This window comes from Monodon monoceros, unplaced genomic scaffold (genome assembly GCF_005190385.1).
Source record: "Monodon monoceros isolate NGI ecotype Baffin Bay Population unplaced genomic scaffold, NGI_Narwhal_1 Super_Scaffold_6, whole genome shotgun sequence".
Classification (NCBI taxonomy): Eukaryota; Metazoa; Chordata; class Mammalia; order Artiodactyla; family Monodontidae; genus Monodon; species Monodon monoceros.
In genome coordinates, this window is record NW_021703783.1 from 42,849,421 (window position 1) to 42,864,279 (window position 14,859).

Sequence of the window (14,859 nt, forward strand, 5' to 3'; positions counted from 1 at the left end):
ACTCTGTAGAGGGAAGGGTGAGGAAATGAGTTAATATCCCTAATTTCTTCCTGAAATGAGAATTACTAGGCTGACTCAGACTTGGCAGACTTTAGCCTCATGAGACTTTGTTCATTTAATGATCTAATTTGTTCTACTCCAGTGAAATGGAAGCAGATCATCATCCTCCCCCATCTGTGCTTCTCCAGAGTAGCCTACCACAGCAAAAGGGCTCTGGTCTTTGTGGAAGTCATTTAACCTCTTTGGTCCTCAGCTTTTAATCACAACTGCTAAAATAATGCCTACTTTCTCAGAGATTGAGAAAATAATAAAAAAAAGATCTAAACTTTAGTTCCAAAAGACTTCAGCAATGTTAGTCTAATTTATTCTTATCCTAATATGCGTTCTAAGTGTCTTACCACTTATTCATTTTAGGATTCTTGACTCTACATTTACTTGTAGGCTTCCTATTTTCAAATTTTAAGCCCTCCACTTTCCCTCAAACCATTTCCTAACAACCTAAACGCAGAAATTTTATTCTTCTTAGGACTTCTATAGAGCTATCTATATTTATCACAAACTGGCTAATTGTATGTACCAGTTTGCCTGGTACAGTTCTGGTTTTCATTTATTATCCTAGCATAACTATGGCTACCCTAATCATAATTTACTTTGTAGATTAATATATACCTGTACAGTGTATGTCTAAGAGCAGAGTGCTTGTACTGTATATCAATAGTCAAAATCTCTCCTTCGTGAGGTACCTTTTCATTTGCTACAAAGTACTGTTATTTCACCCCCACCCACTATGCATTCTCTCCAACTCTGTCCCAAGCTCTTACATGACAAGATGTAACCAACATGAAATGCTTGCCACAGAAGCCAGACGGGGCCCAATATGTATTCAGAAAGATCGCAGGTCAGAGAAGGGGATAATTATTAAATAAAGAAGAATCAGGGACTTCCCTGGTGGCGCAGTGGTTAAGAATCCGCCTGCCAACGCAGGGGACACAGGTTTGAGCCCTGGTCTGGGAAGATCCCACATGCTGCGGAGCAACTAAGCCCGCGTGCCTCCATGCTCTGCAACGAGAAGCCACTGCTATGAGAAGCCTGCGCACCGCAACGAAGACCCAACGCAGCCAAAAATAAATAATAAAAAGTAAATAAATTTATTTAAAAAAATGAATAAGAATAATCAGGATTTGCTACTAGTTAACATCTGGGAAAGAAATGAGAAACTTTCAGTTGTCTCTGAGAACAAGAAGTTCCTAATAGATAGCCTGAACAGTTATCTTCTCACAAGAGGTGAAAAGGCTGAGGTTTTAAGAGGGGAACCTGAAGTACTAAACCTTTTCATTTCTAGAGCTTTCATGTTTTTTTGGGGGAAGAGATCAAGCACCAATTGAGTTCATCCAACAAGAAGCCATAACTTTATTAATGATAGAAACAGTACAAATTTCAAACCCAGCTGCAGTTACTCTTTTGAAACACCAAAAAAAGGTCCTCTTTTCAAGATGGTTACATTGTTAATTCCTGTAAGAGAAAAGAAATCATCAGAGGTGGTTACAGGCAAATTGAGAGAATTCAGGTCACTAAAACCTGAGGCAACTCAGAAAAGGCTTTGGAAAGAGGCTTCCTAATTGGCTGATATTAAGCACAGAAAATAAAGTCACCCACGATTGGTTAGGGCAGAGGGAGTCAAGGAATAAAGCCTTGGACACTTACCATAATAGCATTTACAATATCATTACTGTTGTTCTTCAGGGCTCGGACTGCCTTTGCTCTCGACACATTTGCTTGTGACATGACCAATTCTATGTCCTTAACTTCCACACCTGTTTCATCAACCTAAAAGAGAGAGAAAAAACACTTAATAAACTAAAGGCAAGAACAACTTCCGTAGTTCTGTCAGGCATCTCCTGAATCTAGTTCTTAATATAACTCAAAAGCTACTTAACTCAATGGAGTTCAAGAGTCTAAAATAATATAGAATCCACCCATCAATACAAACATAATATTATCTTGTGAGGATTAAAAGCACAAAAGATTTCCTTATATACCTCTTCCTCTTCACTCTCCTCTTGTACAGTTGGAGTCTGTGTGTTTTCTTGAATGTTTGAGACAGCTTCACCCTGAACTTTGAATTTCTCAGCAGCTGCTAACTGTGCTTGCTGAGATAAATCCTCGATCTATAAGGCAGAAAACAGAGAGATTCATGTGAGTAGATTGATCAGCAGCAAATCAAAGAAATCACTTATATCTTTTCCAAACTCCCGCTCTTAAACCCACTTCACATTAACTTAACTACGTATCTTTAAATCACGTGGCCTCACTTGGATTATATATTACTGCAGACAAAGAAATAACTTAGGTCTAAAGCAGTGGTTCTCCATTGGGGGGGGTGATTTTGTTCCCCATCACACTGCAAGTGATGTTGCTAAACAGACAGCCCTTCCACAACAAAGAATTATTTGACCCAAAACGTCAATAGCGCTGAGGTTGAGAAACCCTGGTCTAGAGCAACTCCCAAGAACTTTCCTTACCTTGGCTTCCCCAAAAACTATGTAGGTATCTGAAGCTGGGCTCTTGTATACATCTGGTTTTGTGATGACAAAAAGGATATTCTTAGATTTCCGTATAGTGACTCTAGTAACCCCTGTAACCTGTCGAAGACCCAGTTTGGACATAGCCTAAAGAATAAAAAAGAACATCAGGTTTTCAACTTCTTTAGAAGCAGCTTCAGGAAGTAAGGAACATAATAAAACTACATTCTAAGCAAAGACTTTCTGTGGGCTGAGAAAAGTTTATATAGCAATACAGAATTGATTTCCAGGCCTCCTGGGCTTTCTGCCATAGTTAACTTCTGTTAGTTTAACTAAACGTGTTTATACCACTATCAAGAGTTCCACCACAGTTTCCCCTCTCGAAAGGTGCTTCATCAGCACCTTTAATCCTTCTTTATAACTTAAACTCTTACCTTCCGTGCCTTCTTTTCACTCCGGCTCTGTTTTGCTTTACTGACAGGTTCTTCATCGATTTCAGCTGCCGCTGCCAGCTAAGAAGATCAAACAGCTATGAGTAAACTGGAATGTAAGACCTGGATACCACAATCCCTATGTGGTTTTCCCTTCATGAAGGTTCACAGCTCCAAATACATAAGTCAGCTTCTCTGATCAACACTGGTCCTCCAATGCTTCCTTGACTTCCTTAACTTACTAGTACTTACACTAGTAAGTTAAGAGAATACCCACCTGGTACAGTGGTTAAGAATCCGCCTGCCAATGCAGGGGACACAGGTTTGAGCCCTGGTCTGGCAAAATCCCACATGCCGCGGAGCAACTAAGCCCGTGCGCCACAACTACTGAGCCTGTGCTCTAGAGCCTGTGAGCCACAACTACTGAGCCCATGTGCCACAACTACTGAAGCCCGTGTGCCTAGAGCCCGCAGCTCCGTAACAGAAGCCACCGCAATGAGGAGCCCACGCACCGCAACAAAGAGTAAACCTCACTCGCCGCAACTAGAGAAAGCCCACGTGCAACAATGAAGACCCAATTCAGCCAAAAATAAATAAGTAAATTTATTAAAAAAAAAAAAAAAAAAAGAGAATACCTACCTGGGCTTGTTGTGTGGTTGCCTGTGTAGAATCCTGTTCCTCAAGCTCTGGTACTGATTCATCACTATCAGATTCTGTTCCAGACCCTAAGAAGACAAGTAACTTTTACTATTTTATACTAAAGATTACAAGGAAGAGGCACCTCACCATGGCCTCCCCAGACTAGAGGTCACTGGCTTATGCTAGACCTCGCAAAATTAAGTGTAAACCAACTGACTTGTATGAAGCCAGCTCGTACTGATACGATAGCCCCCAACTCAGTCACAAACTAGTGTGTACACATCTATTAAAGACCCAGCCCCAGAAATGAGAGATAATTACTAGATACAGCCGAGCAGTTTATGTAACTGCTTCCTTTCCCTCAAGGTCTTCACTTCTTGGCACAGGTAAACACCAATGACTTATGTAACGCCGAATTCTACCCAAGAGCCCAACCGTCTTAGAAAGATTCTGGTAAACAAGGTGCCTCCAGGTATACTTAAGTGAAAAAAAAGTAAGATCACATTGTGGAGGCAGACTGGGGGTGGGGTGGGGGACGATTTCCCCTCATCCTTTAAACTGAGTTGGGGGAGGCCAAAAGCAGTTGTGTACACACATTTAACCTTATTTTCAAACCACTCACCCTAGCAGTTTGATCTAATCAACACAGCTTGAAGATTCTCAAAAATGCTGATCTACAGTTCTGTAGCACCTCTACTAGATACTCTCTTGTGACCTCTTCCATTTCTTCCAAAAATAATTCACATATTTAAGTTTCCCTCAATTCAAAGGCCAAGCATCAATAGACTACTAAGGGAAAAAGCATACACCTGCACCATTCCCAGGCTAGGAAAAATAGGTCTTTTAAGAAAAGGGAGTCCCTGGGCACTGGTTATTACTAAGTCTAAGATGTGAAAAGAAATTCAAGTAGTTCTAGATTTCCCAATATTTTAGCAAATCCCAGGCCCAGGGACAAAGTTAGTGACATAGTAGAGTTTAGAGCAAATTAAAGGTCTAGAAGGTCTTGGTTTTCAATGTCAGATCAGTTAGGTAAAAAAGATGACAGATCCAGAGTTAGTCTGAACCACATTACACAGGATGGTACACAACAGACCATCTGAGGTGAAAACCAAGATTCTGTTTCATATTCCTAGAGCTTTTGCATTTAAACTTATCGTTCTACGTCCAAACACAAGCAGATATACTGGAGAAAGCGGCGCATCCTACGGTTAGTATCGGTGGGTAGCCCCCAGAGGGTTGTGGGCAACACACCATGCACACGGCAAACCAAGGCAAATACCCTTATTATTCTTCAGAACAGGCTGCTTGGCAGAGGGGGTTGGGGCAGGGATCCCAGCAGGTTTGGGGGTGGGCATGTTGACGAGGACCGGCTGGAAAGGCACTCCCCCCGAGATTGGCTCCGGGGGAATCAGAGGCGGCAGCTCATCCTCATCAGCAGGGGCTGAGGGCTTACGGGGTGATTCCAGCACCAGCCCAGGTGAGGACGGCAGAGATTGCTGTTTAGGGAGCAGAGGGGGAACTGGGGAGGGAGCAAGAGGCAGAGAGACCGATGGGGTAGGTGCTGGAGAGACAGATGCAGATCCAGCTTTAGGAAGGACCTTCTCTGGGGCAGCTGCTGCTGAAGGGGTAGACGTCTCAGACTCAGGAGGAGCCAAGGGGCCCTTTGGGGAATGGAAAGAGTCTTTGCCCTTTAAGAGAGAAGTAGGGAGGGCTTTTGGAGCCTTTGGAGAAGAACCTTTCTGAGTGCAGACTGTCAGTAGAGGAGCTGCAGCCACTGCAGGAAGGGATCCTTTAGTACCATTCTGAGCTGAGGGATCTGGGCACACAGGAGGTGAAACAGAACTCTTCTTCTGAGTGGGAGCTGTGATGACTGGTGCACTTTCTAGAGCTGGAGCATCAAGCACTGCTTTGAGAGCTGTGGGGCCTTTCTTTACTGGGGGCCCTTTAGATGCCTGAGGTGCAGTGGACCCCAAGGGACATGTGACTGAAACTGGGGAAGTACAGGGCTCTTTGGGGGAGGGAGGAATCACAGCTGGGCGAGTGGGAGCCCCTTTGGAGGATGAGGTTGCTGGCCCCCCTTTCGGGACTAGAGACTTTTGGGGGGAGGAAGGAGTTACAGCTGAGGCAGTAGGGACCTCTTTGAGAGCTGGAGTTGCTGAGGCTCTTTTTGGGGACGGAGGAGTCACAGATGGCGGAGTAGGGTCTCCTCTGAGAGGTGGGGCAGCTGGGGCTCTTCTGGGAGGTGGAGTTGCTGGGCCCCCTTTGGGGGAGGAAGGAGCCATGGCTGGGGAAGTGGGGACTTCTTTGGGGTCTGGGGTTGCTGGAGACTCTTTGGGGACCAGAGTTGCTGAGGCTTTTTTGGGGGAGGGAGGAGCCACAGATGGGGGAGTAGGGTCTCCTTTGAGAGGTGAAGTAGCTGGGGCTCTTTTGGGAGATGGAGTTGCTGGGCCCCCTTTGGGGGAGGGAGGAGCCACAGCTGAGGGAGTGGGGATTCCTTTGAGTGATGGAGTTGCTGGGGCCTTTTTTGGAGAGGGAGGAGCCGCAGCTGAGGGAGTGGAGGCTCCTTTGAGTGGAGTTGCTGGGGCCTCTTTGGGCGTGTGAGGAACCATAACCGGGGGAGTGGAATCTCTTTTGGGAGGTGGGGTAGCTGAGGCTCTTTTGGGAGACGGAGTTGCTGGGCCTCCTTTGGGGGAGGGAGGAGCCACAGCTGGGGGAGTGGAATCCTCTCTGGGAGGTGGGATAGCTGGAGCTCTTATGGGGGCTGGAGTCCCTTTGAGGGAGGAAGGAGTCAGAGCTGAGGGAACAGGAGCCTCTTTGGGAGATGGAGTTGCTGCGCCTCCTTTGGGGGAGGGAGGAGCCACAGCTGGGGGAGTGGAGCCCCCTTTTGGAGGTGGGGTAGCTGGGGCTCTTTTGGGAGATGTGGTTGCTGGGCCCCCTTTGGGAGAGGGAGGAGCCGCAGCTGACGGAGTGAGGGGCTCTCTGGGAGATGGGGTTACTGGGCCCCCTTTGGGGGAAGTAAGGGCTCCTTTGGGAGGTGGGGTAGTTGGGGCTCCTTTGGGGGAGGAAGGAGTCACAGCTGGAGGAGTGGGGGTCTCTTTAGGTAATGAGGTTGCTGGTCCCCCTTTGGGGGAAGGAGGAGCCACAACTGAGGGACTGGGGGCCTCTTTGGGAGATGGGGTAGCTGGGGACTCTCTGGGAGACGGAGCTGCTGGGGCTCCTTTGGGGGAGGAAGGAGTCACAGCTGGAGGAGTTAGGGTTTCTTTAGGGGATGGGGTTGCTGGCCCCGCTTTGGGGGAAGGAGAAGACATAGGTAGGGGAATGGGAGCCTCTTTGAGGGATGGGGGAGTAGGGGAATGCTTCTTGGCTAGTGATCCTTTACGGACATGAAAAGAAAGATTGGCCTCTGGAAGAGAGGAAGGTTCAACTGGAGAAATAGTGAATGACAGATTTCCAGCAGGAGTATCAGGGATAGCAGGTACACTTTTAGAAACAGAAGGAGCAAGACTTAAGGTAGTAGTAGCTGAACCCTTCTTGGTTGGAGTTCTTTTGGTTTGAGGAGACACACTAGTCCCTAGAGGAGATGGGGAGTCAGTTAGGTAAGTTCCTTTGGAAGATGCAGTAACAGAAGCACCAGAATCCTCAGTTGGGTACCCTTCAGGAGAGGAAGCCACAGGTGCCAATGCTGAAGTTTGAGAAATACCATGAACTTTCTTTGCACCTTGAGGAGTACCAGCTGGAGGAAGAGGGGGAAAAGACTCAGACTTGGGAATTTCAGGGACCTGTGCCACAGTAGCTGGAGCAACAGAAACATTCTGGGGAGATAAAGTCACAGCTTGAGCCAGAGGGCAACTTTCAGAGGTTGGAGGGACCAAAGGTAAAGTAGTAAGAGTGGAAGTACTCTTCTTGGCAGGGTGGCTTTTAGAATCTAAAGAGACAGCTCCTTCTAGAAAAGGACTGGCTACAGGTATAGGAGTAGAGGTACCTTTGGCAGTTGTAGGAGCCATCCCATCAATGGCAGTGCTTTCCAAAGGAAATGTAGTTACAATTGGGGTAGTGAGAGAACTTTTGAAAAGCAGACTAGTTGGATCTGGGCTTGCATAAGAATCTGTCTTGATTATAGAGGTTGGGGAGTTGACCCCCAGAAAAGAGGTAGTAGTACTGGCTGGCTTAACTAGAGGGAGAGGCTCTAGGAAGCTCTTCTTTGCTAAGGTGGCTTCAGGAGAAAGAGCTATCTCCAGAGAAGATGATGTACTTTGGAGAGAAGGGAGATTTTTAGGGGCTGCCAGGGCTGGTGAAACAGGGAGACTTTTGGGGTTCTCGGGGCCTGGCAGAGGTTGAGAGACAGGTATCCCCAGAGTGGTGGTTACTTGAGGAGTAGGAAGCTCTTCGGGAGCCACAGGCGCCATAACCAAGGCAGTTTGGGAAACTGAGTCCTTACTGCTCATGGGACCTGATGAAACTGGAAGAGAGACACAAGTAGCTACCTCAAAGGTAATAGATGCTGCAGAAACTGTAGAGGAGTTAGCCATCCCAAGTGGGGTGGTTCCAACAGAAGAAACAGGAGCTTCTTTCAAGCCTGGCCTCCCTGGAGAAGAACCAAGAATCTGGGCCACCAAAGGTTGATGAGCAGCACTAGGAGAGTCTTTGAGAATCAGAGAGGCTGTAGGAGATAACAGAGAAGAGGTAGCTACATTGGAAGAGGCTATGTCAGTGATAGTAGAGAGGCCTTTGTCAGCAGACAGAGCCAGAGGGGAAGTTGGAGCTCCCACTGGAAAAGCAGCCTCAGCAGTAGGAACCACCTCATTTTTGGAAAGAAGGGGAGGAATTACAGATCTCTGAGAAGGGTAAGAGGTACCCGTGGAAGAATGATCTACAGAAACAGTATCCTCTATGGGATCTGACAGAATATTAGAACCTGAAGGTTGAACAGGAGAACCAAGAGAAGTGAGGAAAACTGGGGGGGCATGAGGAGCCACAGGAATAGACTGAGTTGAAAGAGATAAAGCAGCAGGTGGACTAAGGGATCCCTTTAGGCTGAGGCTTGCAGGGTTTTGTGGAGAAGTCAGAGCTGAGGAAATAGGGATGCCTTTGACCTGAGGGGAAGGAATGGCTAAGGGAGTGGCAGGTGGCGTCTGAGGACATGAGGCTAGTCCAGACTGAAGAGAGACCAAAGGAGTTACAAGATGGGAAGAAACAGCACTGACTATACCTGGAGGGCTGGGGGTACCTTTTGGATTAGGGACTACTTGAGAGGGAGCTTGAAGAGGAGAGGCCTTTGGTTCTGAGGAAGCAACTGGAGCTGATAGAGACGTCACTGACCCTGACTCAATCACAGCAACTGAAGGAGGTGAACTAGGAGGGTTAGGTGGATAGCCAGAGCTCTTCTGAACTGAGTGGGGAGCCAAGGCCACCAGAGCCAAGGGAGCTGAAGAGGAATGAACACCTTTCAGAGTTGGAGTTATTATGGGAGAGGCCAGAGCTAAGGCAGCTGGGGAGATGGGAGGCCCTATTAGGTTTGGTAGGAAAGCTGGGGTGCCAACGGGGGGAGGGGCAGCTCCCAAAGGCAGGGCTGTCCCAGTGGATGACTCAGGAAAAGGAGCTTCAAAAGGGGTTGAGGCAATAGTAGAGGGAGAAAGGAAAGAGGAAGGCTGGTTAGGGGTTGCCAGAGGGCATTGCTGGGAGGCCAGGGAACAAGGAGGGGTAGGGGTAGGTTTAGGCTGCCCTAAAGCAGCAGTGACACTCAAGGCTGAAGACACAGGAAGCAAAGCTGGAGGAGAAAAGGAAAAAAAAAAAAAAAAAAAAGAGGATAAAGGAGGAAAGGGAAGGAAAAAAACAAAGGTGAGTTATACAGCCCAACTTGGTACAACATGCCTCACAGAAAACATTGGAATTTTAAATCTGAGAATGAAAGTCACCATACAGGATTAGACAAAGGTGACAAGCAACAGCAATCTTCCCCAAACATACTTCAGTGGTCAAGTAAGAATACATCCCTCTCATCTCCCACATTTCCCAAGTTCTACTAAAGTAAGTGAAATATTTTAGGGTGAAAAACAGTCTAAGAGCAGCCTATTAGTCTCTAAATGGGGAGCACAGGCCCAGGAGTAAGTTGGGAACAGCATGCTTTCTACCCTTTCCCAGTTGTGCTCTTCCCTTCCCCCCTCAAACAAACCCTAAGTCTTTCTCACAGGCCATTGAATCACCACTAGAACAGTTCTACCCTGTCTACCCAAGGAGCATGAACTAACTGAAACAAATACCGAAAACTGGAACAAGGAAGATAGTCAGTGGCAATAATGATGGGGAATCAGAGCTGAATGATAAAAAACAGGCCTTTTAATGCTCAGGCTTCCACTAAGTCAGGAAAAATCTGACCCTTAATACTGTGTATTAAATACTACTTCACTTAGCCTCCCTATACCTCATTTTACTTACCCAAGTCAAACAAAAAACCAACCACAAATGGGTGGACTCTACAGTCTCTAAGTAATGTTAAGTCTCCAAACATCAATCTAAGATGAATTAGACCACGAGAGACAGCTCAGTCACAAGGGTAGGAACTGTATTATGAAACTGTAACTCAACTTGATAAACCAGACTGTGGTTCTATTTTGAAAGTAGGGAGCTGGAGTGGAGAAAATACATTGGATCCCCACCCCTTAATCCGGATGAGTATGCCATTCTGCCAAAATAGGCACTATCTGCACTGAGTAAACCTAAGCAAAAGGTTTCCGAGATGATGAGAAAATACCATGCTTACTAATCAGGAGGTAACACAGGATTAGACCAACAAATGCTCAACACCTAGAAGGGAGTATTATTTAAAAAAAAAAAAAAAAAGCTTATAGCATCCAAATTCACTCAACCAAAAGTATCCCAACTACAGAAAAGACAGGTGGCTCAGCAGTTTTTCCTCAAGAGCTGGTAGGTGAAAATCTTATGATTACAGTGCAAATGTTCTCAAACATACTAATCAGAATTTGAAACTTAGAATGTTTTCATCTCACTGGACCTCAAGATGGGATTAAGGCCCAAATTACTCGCTTTAGACACCATAAAGAATCCCGAGTCAGTTTCCTCATTCATTCTAATAATTATTTAATTATAGTTATGTATTAAAAAAACTTCAAGTGTTCATCACTGGCGCTTACTTAATATTATCATCTAACCTACTGTGCAATCTCAAAATATTCAGGAATAAGTTTAACAGCACTAAGGATTGCTTCAGAAGCAAATAGCGTTAATTTTGAAGCTTGATCCAGATTATTCTAAATTCATCTGAATTTCAGTCTCCACATTTGTAAAATCAAGTTGAGATTCTCTAAAGTTTTGTTAGCACTGAAACTACAGAATCTTTTAGAGACCAGTCCTTTATTTTTACCTTCCTTAAGTCCCTTGCAGTTCAAGGATTTCATATAGTTTACTTCCCAGCTCAGAGGCCCCCTCCTTTTTCTTTGCTAGCAGCTGTATTAATCCCTTCAGCTGCTAAAATCAGACAGGTGGGGAGGGAGAACCTTAATGCTTTCAACTATAAACAACTCTATTTTAATTCCAGAAGGAGACAAAAATTGCCGTTAAGTCACAGGTGGAGTTTAAAAAGAAATAATGAATTTACCATAAAGGGGGAATAAAAAAGATGAGGATGGAGGTCACAGCCTGAAAATTCCCTTCATTTAGCTCTGCACAACTAATCAGCAAGAAGACTACCGTAAAATTTTTTTTCCCTACCCCTTCTCAAGTTTTATAGAAATGTATTTTAATCAGAATTCAAAACCTGCCTTACGCTATGTTCTACATTCATTAATTCCAAAGCCAAAGAGCAGTCAAAGGAAGGCTCTATTTCAATTCTGGTTCCAGATAAGCTGTTGATGCAGGCACTGTTCCAGCACGCTAGAAACATCTCAGCACCAATCCATAAAACAAGTTAACCAATCTAGGAGGGCCCTGGGGCCCAGTAGGACACATTTACCATCAGCAAACATCTTATCCAGACATGTGATGATGGCACAATGCCAAGCACTGCCATCTAAAACCTTGCAACCTGCTGGCTGGAAGTTCACAAAAGCTCAGGTCTCCTGGACCTGCCAGTGTGTCACCTAGTTCCAACAGGTAAGAATCAGAGTCCCTTTCCTGCTCAGTTTTCCTATGTGAGGGGAGGCTTCCACAACAGAGCTACCTTTGAGGCAGCTCTCATAACCTACAAAGCAAGCCATGGAGCTTTTAACGTTCCCGAATCTTAAATATACGGTTTTTATTCCACTCTCTAAGCAAGTCCTTTCAGGAAAGCTACTATTATGGACTCTACTCCCTGGTAAAGCTACAGCTCCATCTTCTTTAATGAGAGTCAACACTGAAATACACAAGTATATTCTATTTGTCACTTAACCCACCAAATAGTTTTAGGGTCGATCTTACAATCTTAATCAAGGGCAAGGGGTCTAGGGGAACCTACCTGTCTCAGCCTGGGGCTGTGGCAACTCCTGCTCTGTAGCAGGGACGGTTTCTGTGGCTTCACCGGGCATTTCTGAAGGGAATAAAAAGGAGGCCTGAAATGACTCGGATCCGTTCTGCTGCCCAACCCAGAGTGAAGCTTCAAACTGCGGAGGGCTGTTAGAAAACCATAAGCGTGGGACAACCCTCCCCAAAGCAGCTGGAATAGGTGAAAACCACGACGTAACCCTCCCATTTTTGATCAGCAGAACCACCACCTTTTACCGCTCCTCTACACTCTGCAGAGAGCGGATTTCCCAGTGCCCAGGGATTCGTTTTATTCCACACTCCAAATCCCACACAGAAGCAATTACCACTGCGTTCTCCACCCGAGGGAGAGGCTCCTGAGCACGGGATGGGAGACTTCAGACGCTACCTTGAACAGTCGTCTCCCCTCGCCGCCCCGCCCCCCCGCCCCGCTTCCTGGGCTAGGACCTCAAGGACTGCCGTTTGCCGACTTTCGGGACCCAGGAGGAGAAACAGGGTGTCCTAGGTCCCAACACTCGCTTGTCACAATAAGAAGTGTGTGTGTGTAGCGCGCGTGCGGAGGGGCTGTTCCAAGGCTGTGACCCCTTAACCTCCTCTAGGTTCTCGTGAAGCAGTTCCCAACACCAGACGCAACCCACTTCCATCCCCGACGCCGCAACGGCTCCCATCTCCCCAGCCCTGGACTCGCGGCCTACGGCCTTTCTGCCCTGCTTTTGCCAGGACACCAACAGCAGACCCCATTTTGTCCGGAGGCCCCAAGGCCACACTGCCCAGGGCTAAGCAGGAACCCGGTGGCCCCATAAAACCTACAATTCTCCTTAGTTCCCAGTCCTCGGGGCGGCTCAGCCCGCAAGAAAGGCGGATGGCTACGGATAAAAAGTCGTGACGAAAACAGCACTTACTGTGCGGGGTACGCGGAACCAAGATGGCGGCAGAAAGAGAGCTAGCGAGAGCGTGACCCACGCCTGTTGCAGAACGAAACCTGGGGAAGGGGGCGGGACCAGGATCCGATTCCGGGTCAGGAGCTGCCGGCAGTCACTTCCTTTAACCAGTGAGCCGTTCGGGTATTTCCAGTCTGGGGTGGTGACGAGGTCTAAATAAGGGTATGAATTTAGAACAGGACTCGCTGGTCTGGCAGGAACTCTCTTCTCTGAGCCATGCAGTCCTAAGATAGCCGACCCCTTCCCGTCCCCCAAGTCGAGGCATTTTTGATACGCGAAGGGCAATTGTAGGAGAAGCAAACTCTGCTCCCCCGTCGGTAAAGTAGCCACAGCAGTATTACTGCTACTTTCTGACTTCCTTTTCTCAAATAATTCAGGAAAATATGGTGTTAAGTAATGCTGAATGCCATAAAGATTGTATTCACACCATTGGAAGATAGCTGTGACCTAGGTTAATCCTCAATTTTATTTTTGGAATACATAATTTAGACTGAGATTATTATAAAGGTGTAAATTCCCCTATTCAGAAAAAAAAACATAGGCACATATACAATTCTTTTTGCTTCTGTTTTGGACATTATATCCTGAAACTCATCCGTTCTAGAGGCCCAGGATCCCACGCTTTATACAGTAGGATTTTTGAAAAGTAGAATGTAACAGTGTTTTGTTAATGAAAAGGCTAGTGATCCTGACTCCCATATCCTCTCTCCAAAAGGACTCAACACATACATTACCTAAACCAGCTAACACTATTTGAGCTAGTGGCTTTAAGACAATGGTGGCTGCCTTTTAAGATAAGCAATGCTTTGAAAGCTACTTTAAAATTTCTGATATTTTACCATAGTGAAGTGAGGATTAGGATTAGTGAATTAGGATTAAATGAGTGGAATTTACCAGGAATGAAAAATTCTGAAATTCTCTTTAGATAGGAGTGGCAATATTATGGAGTGAATAAGAACATGGATTTTGAAGCCAGACTCCTTTGTGTGAATCTGTTAGGTTACCTAATGGCAGCCTTCGGCAATTTAATTAACACATATATGCCTCAGTTTCCTTATCTATGAAATGCGGATAACAGAAGCTGCTTCATAGGATTGTTAGGAAGATTAAATTATGTACATTACTTAAAAAGTGTTAAAATTGTTAATAGAATTTCTACCTAATAGTGATCTGGGAGACTTGTCAATGCAGTCCATTTACCTTCAGAAGAGCCAGCAATAGCCAACCATCTCCTTAGGCAAACAAAACTACATTTTGACCATTCCCCTTTCTTTCCCAGCAAGCCCACTGACTTTTCTGTTAATGATTAGCTAAGGAAGGACGTATTTTCTTTCTTTGGGTTTCTTTATAAACTGGGCAAGTTTGCAGACGGACACCAGTTCTGTGCCCTTTGTTTCTACAATTCTCATATATGGATGAGAAGGCAAATCAGCTAGGGAAGTCAAGTCTTTATGTTTCTGTTGTCTTCAAGAACCAAACACTCTTTTGCACAAGCACAATATATTCTGTAATTTATTTTATGGGCAATTATACCGGTTTTTATCAAGGGCTCTAATATTAAAGCATTAAAATGTTTTAATGCTAGACATATTGGAAGCCTAAAACATCTCTTGCTGAAAGCATAATACCAGTCTTTCTACTCATTCTGAGTTAGGATGGACTAATGAGTCTTTAGTAATTAAAAAAATTTTTTTATTTACTTGGCTGCACTGGGTCTGTGAACTTGTAGCTGCAGTATGTGGCATCCAGTTCCCTGAACAGGGATGGAACTGGGGTCCCCTACATTGGGAGCACAGAGTCAGCCACTGGACCACCAGAGGAGTCCCAAGTCTTTAGGAATTTTGTATT

The 14,859-nt window shown here is 45.6% G+C and overlaps 1 protein-coding gene across 3 annotated transcripts; it reads right to left on the reverse strand.

The window, feature by feature from the left end:
* Window positions 1-1,381: 1,381 nt before the first annotated feature.
* NACA (nascent polypeptide associated complex subunit alpha) lies at window positions 1,382-13,243 on the reverse strand. Of its 3 annotated transcripts, XM_029206013.1 has the most exons (9): window positions 12,973-13,049; window positions 12,045-12,116; window positions 4,872-9,359; window positions 3,593-3,678; window positions 2,957-3,034; window positions 2,523-2,669; window positions 2,040-2,168; window positions 1,705-1,827; window positions 1,382-1,512 (listed from the first exon to the last, which is right to left on the reverse strand). In XM_029206013.1, the coding sequence occupies exons 2-9, from the start codon at window positions 12,112-12,114 to the stop codon at window positions 1,498-1,500; spliced, it is 5,136 nt and encodes a 1,711-aa protein (XP_029061846.1). In that variant the 5' UTR covers window positions 12,115-12,116; window positions 12,973-13,049; the 3' UTR covers window positions 1,382-1,497. The 3 variants fall into 3 exon arrangements, with proteins under 3 accessions (XP_029061846.1, XP_029061845.1, XP_029061844.1); XM_029206012.1 differs by lacking the exon at window positions 4,872-9,359 and having other exon boundaries at window positions 12,973-13,243; XM_029206011.1 differs by lacking the exons at window positions 1,382-1,512; window positions 4,872-9,359 and having other exon boundaries at window positions 1,663-1,827.
* Between the last annotated feature and the right edge of the window lie 1,616 nt (window positions 13,244-14,859).

Excerpts from the sequence above, each read along its gene's own strand:
- NACA (XM_029206013.1), bottom strand. The coding sequence starts at position 12,114 with ATGCCCGGTGAAGCCACAGAAACCGTCCCTGCTACAGAGCAGGAGTTG. Across the intron at positions 3,679-4,871 it reads TGTTCTGAAGAATAATAAGG|GGTCTGGAACAGAATCTGAT; the intron begins GTATTTGCCTTG and ends TTGTCTTCTTAG. Across the intron at positions 3,035-3,592 it reads CAACCACACAACAAGCCCAG|CTGGCAGCGGCAGCTGAAAT; the intron begins GTAGGTATTCTC and ends TGATCTTCTTAG.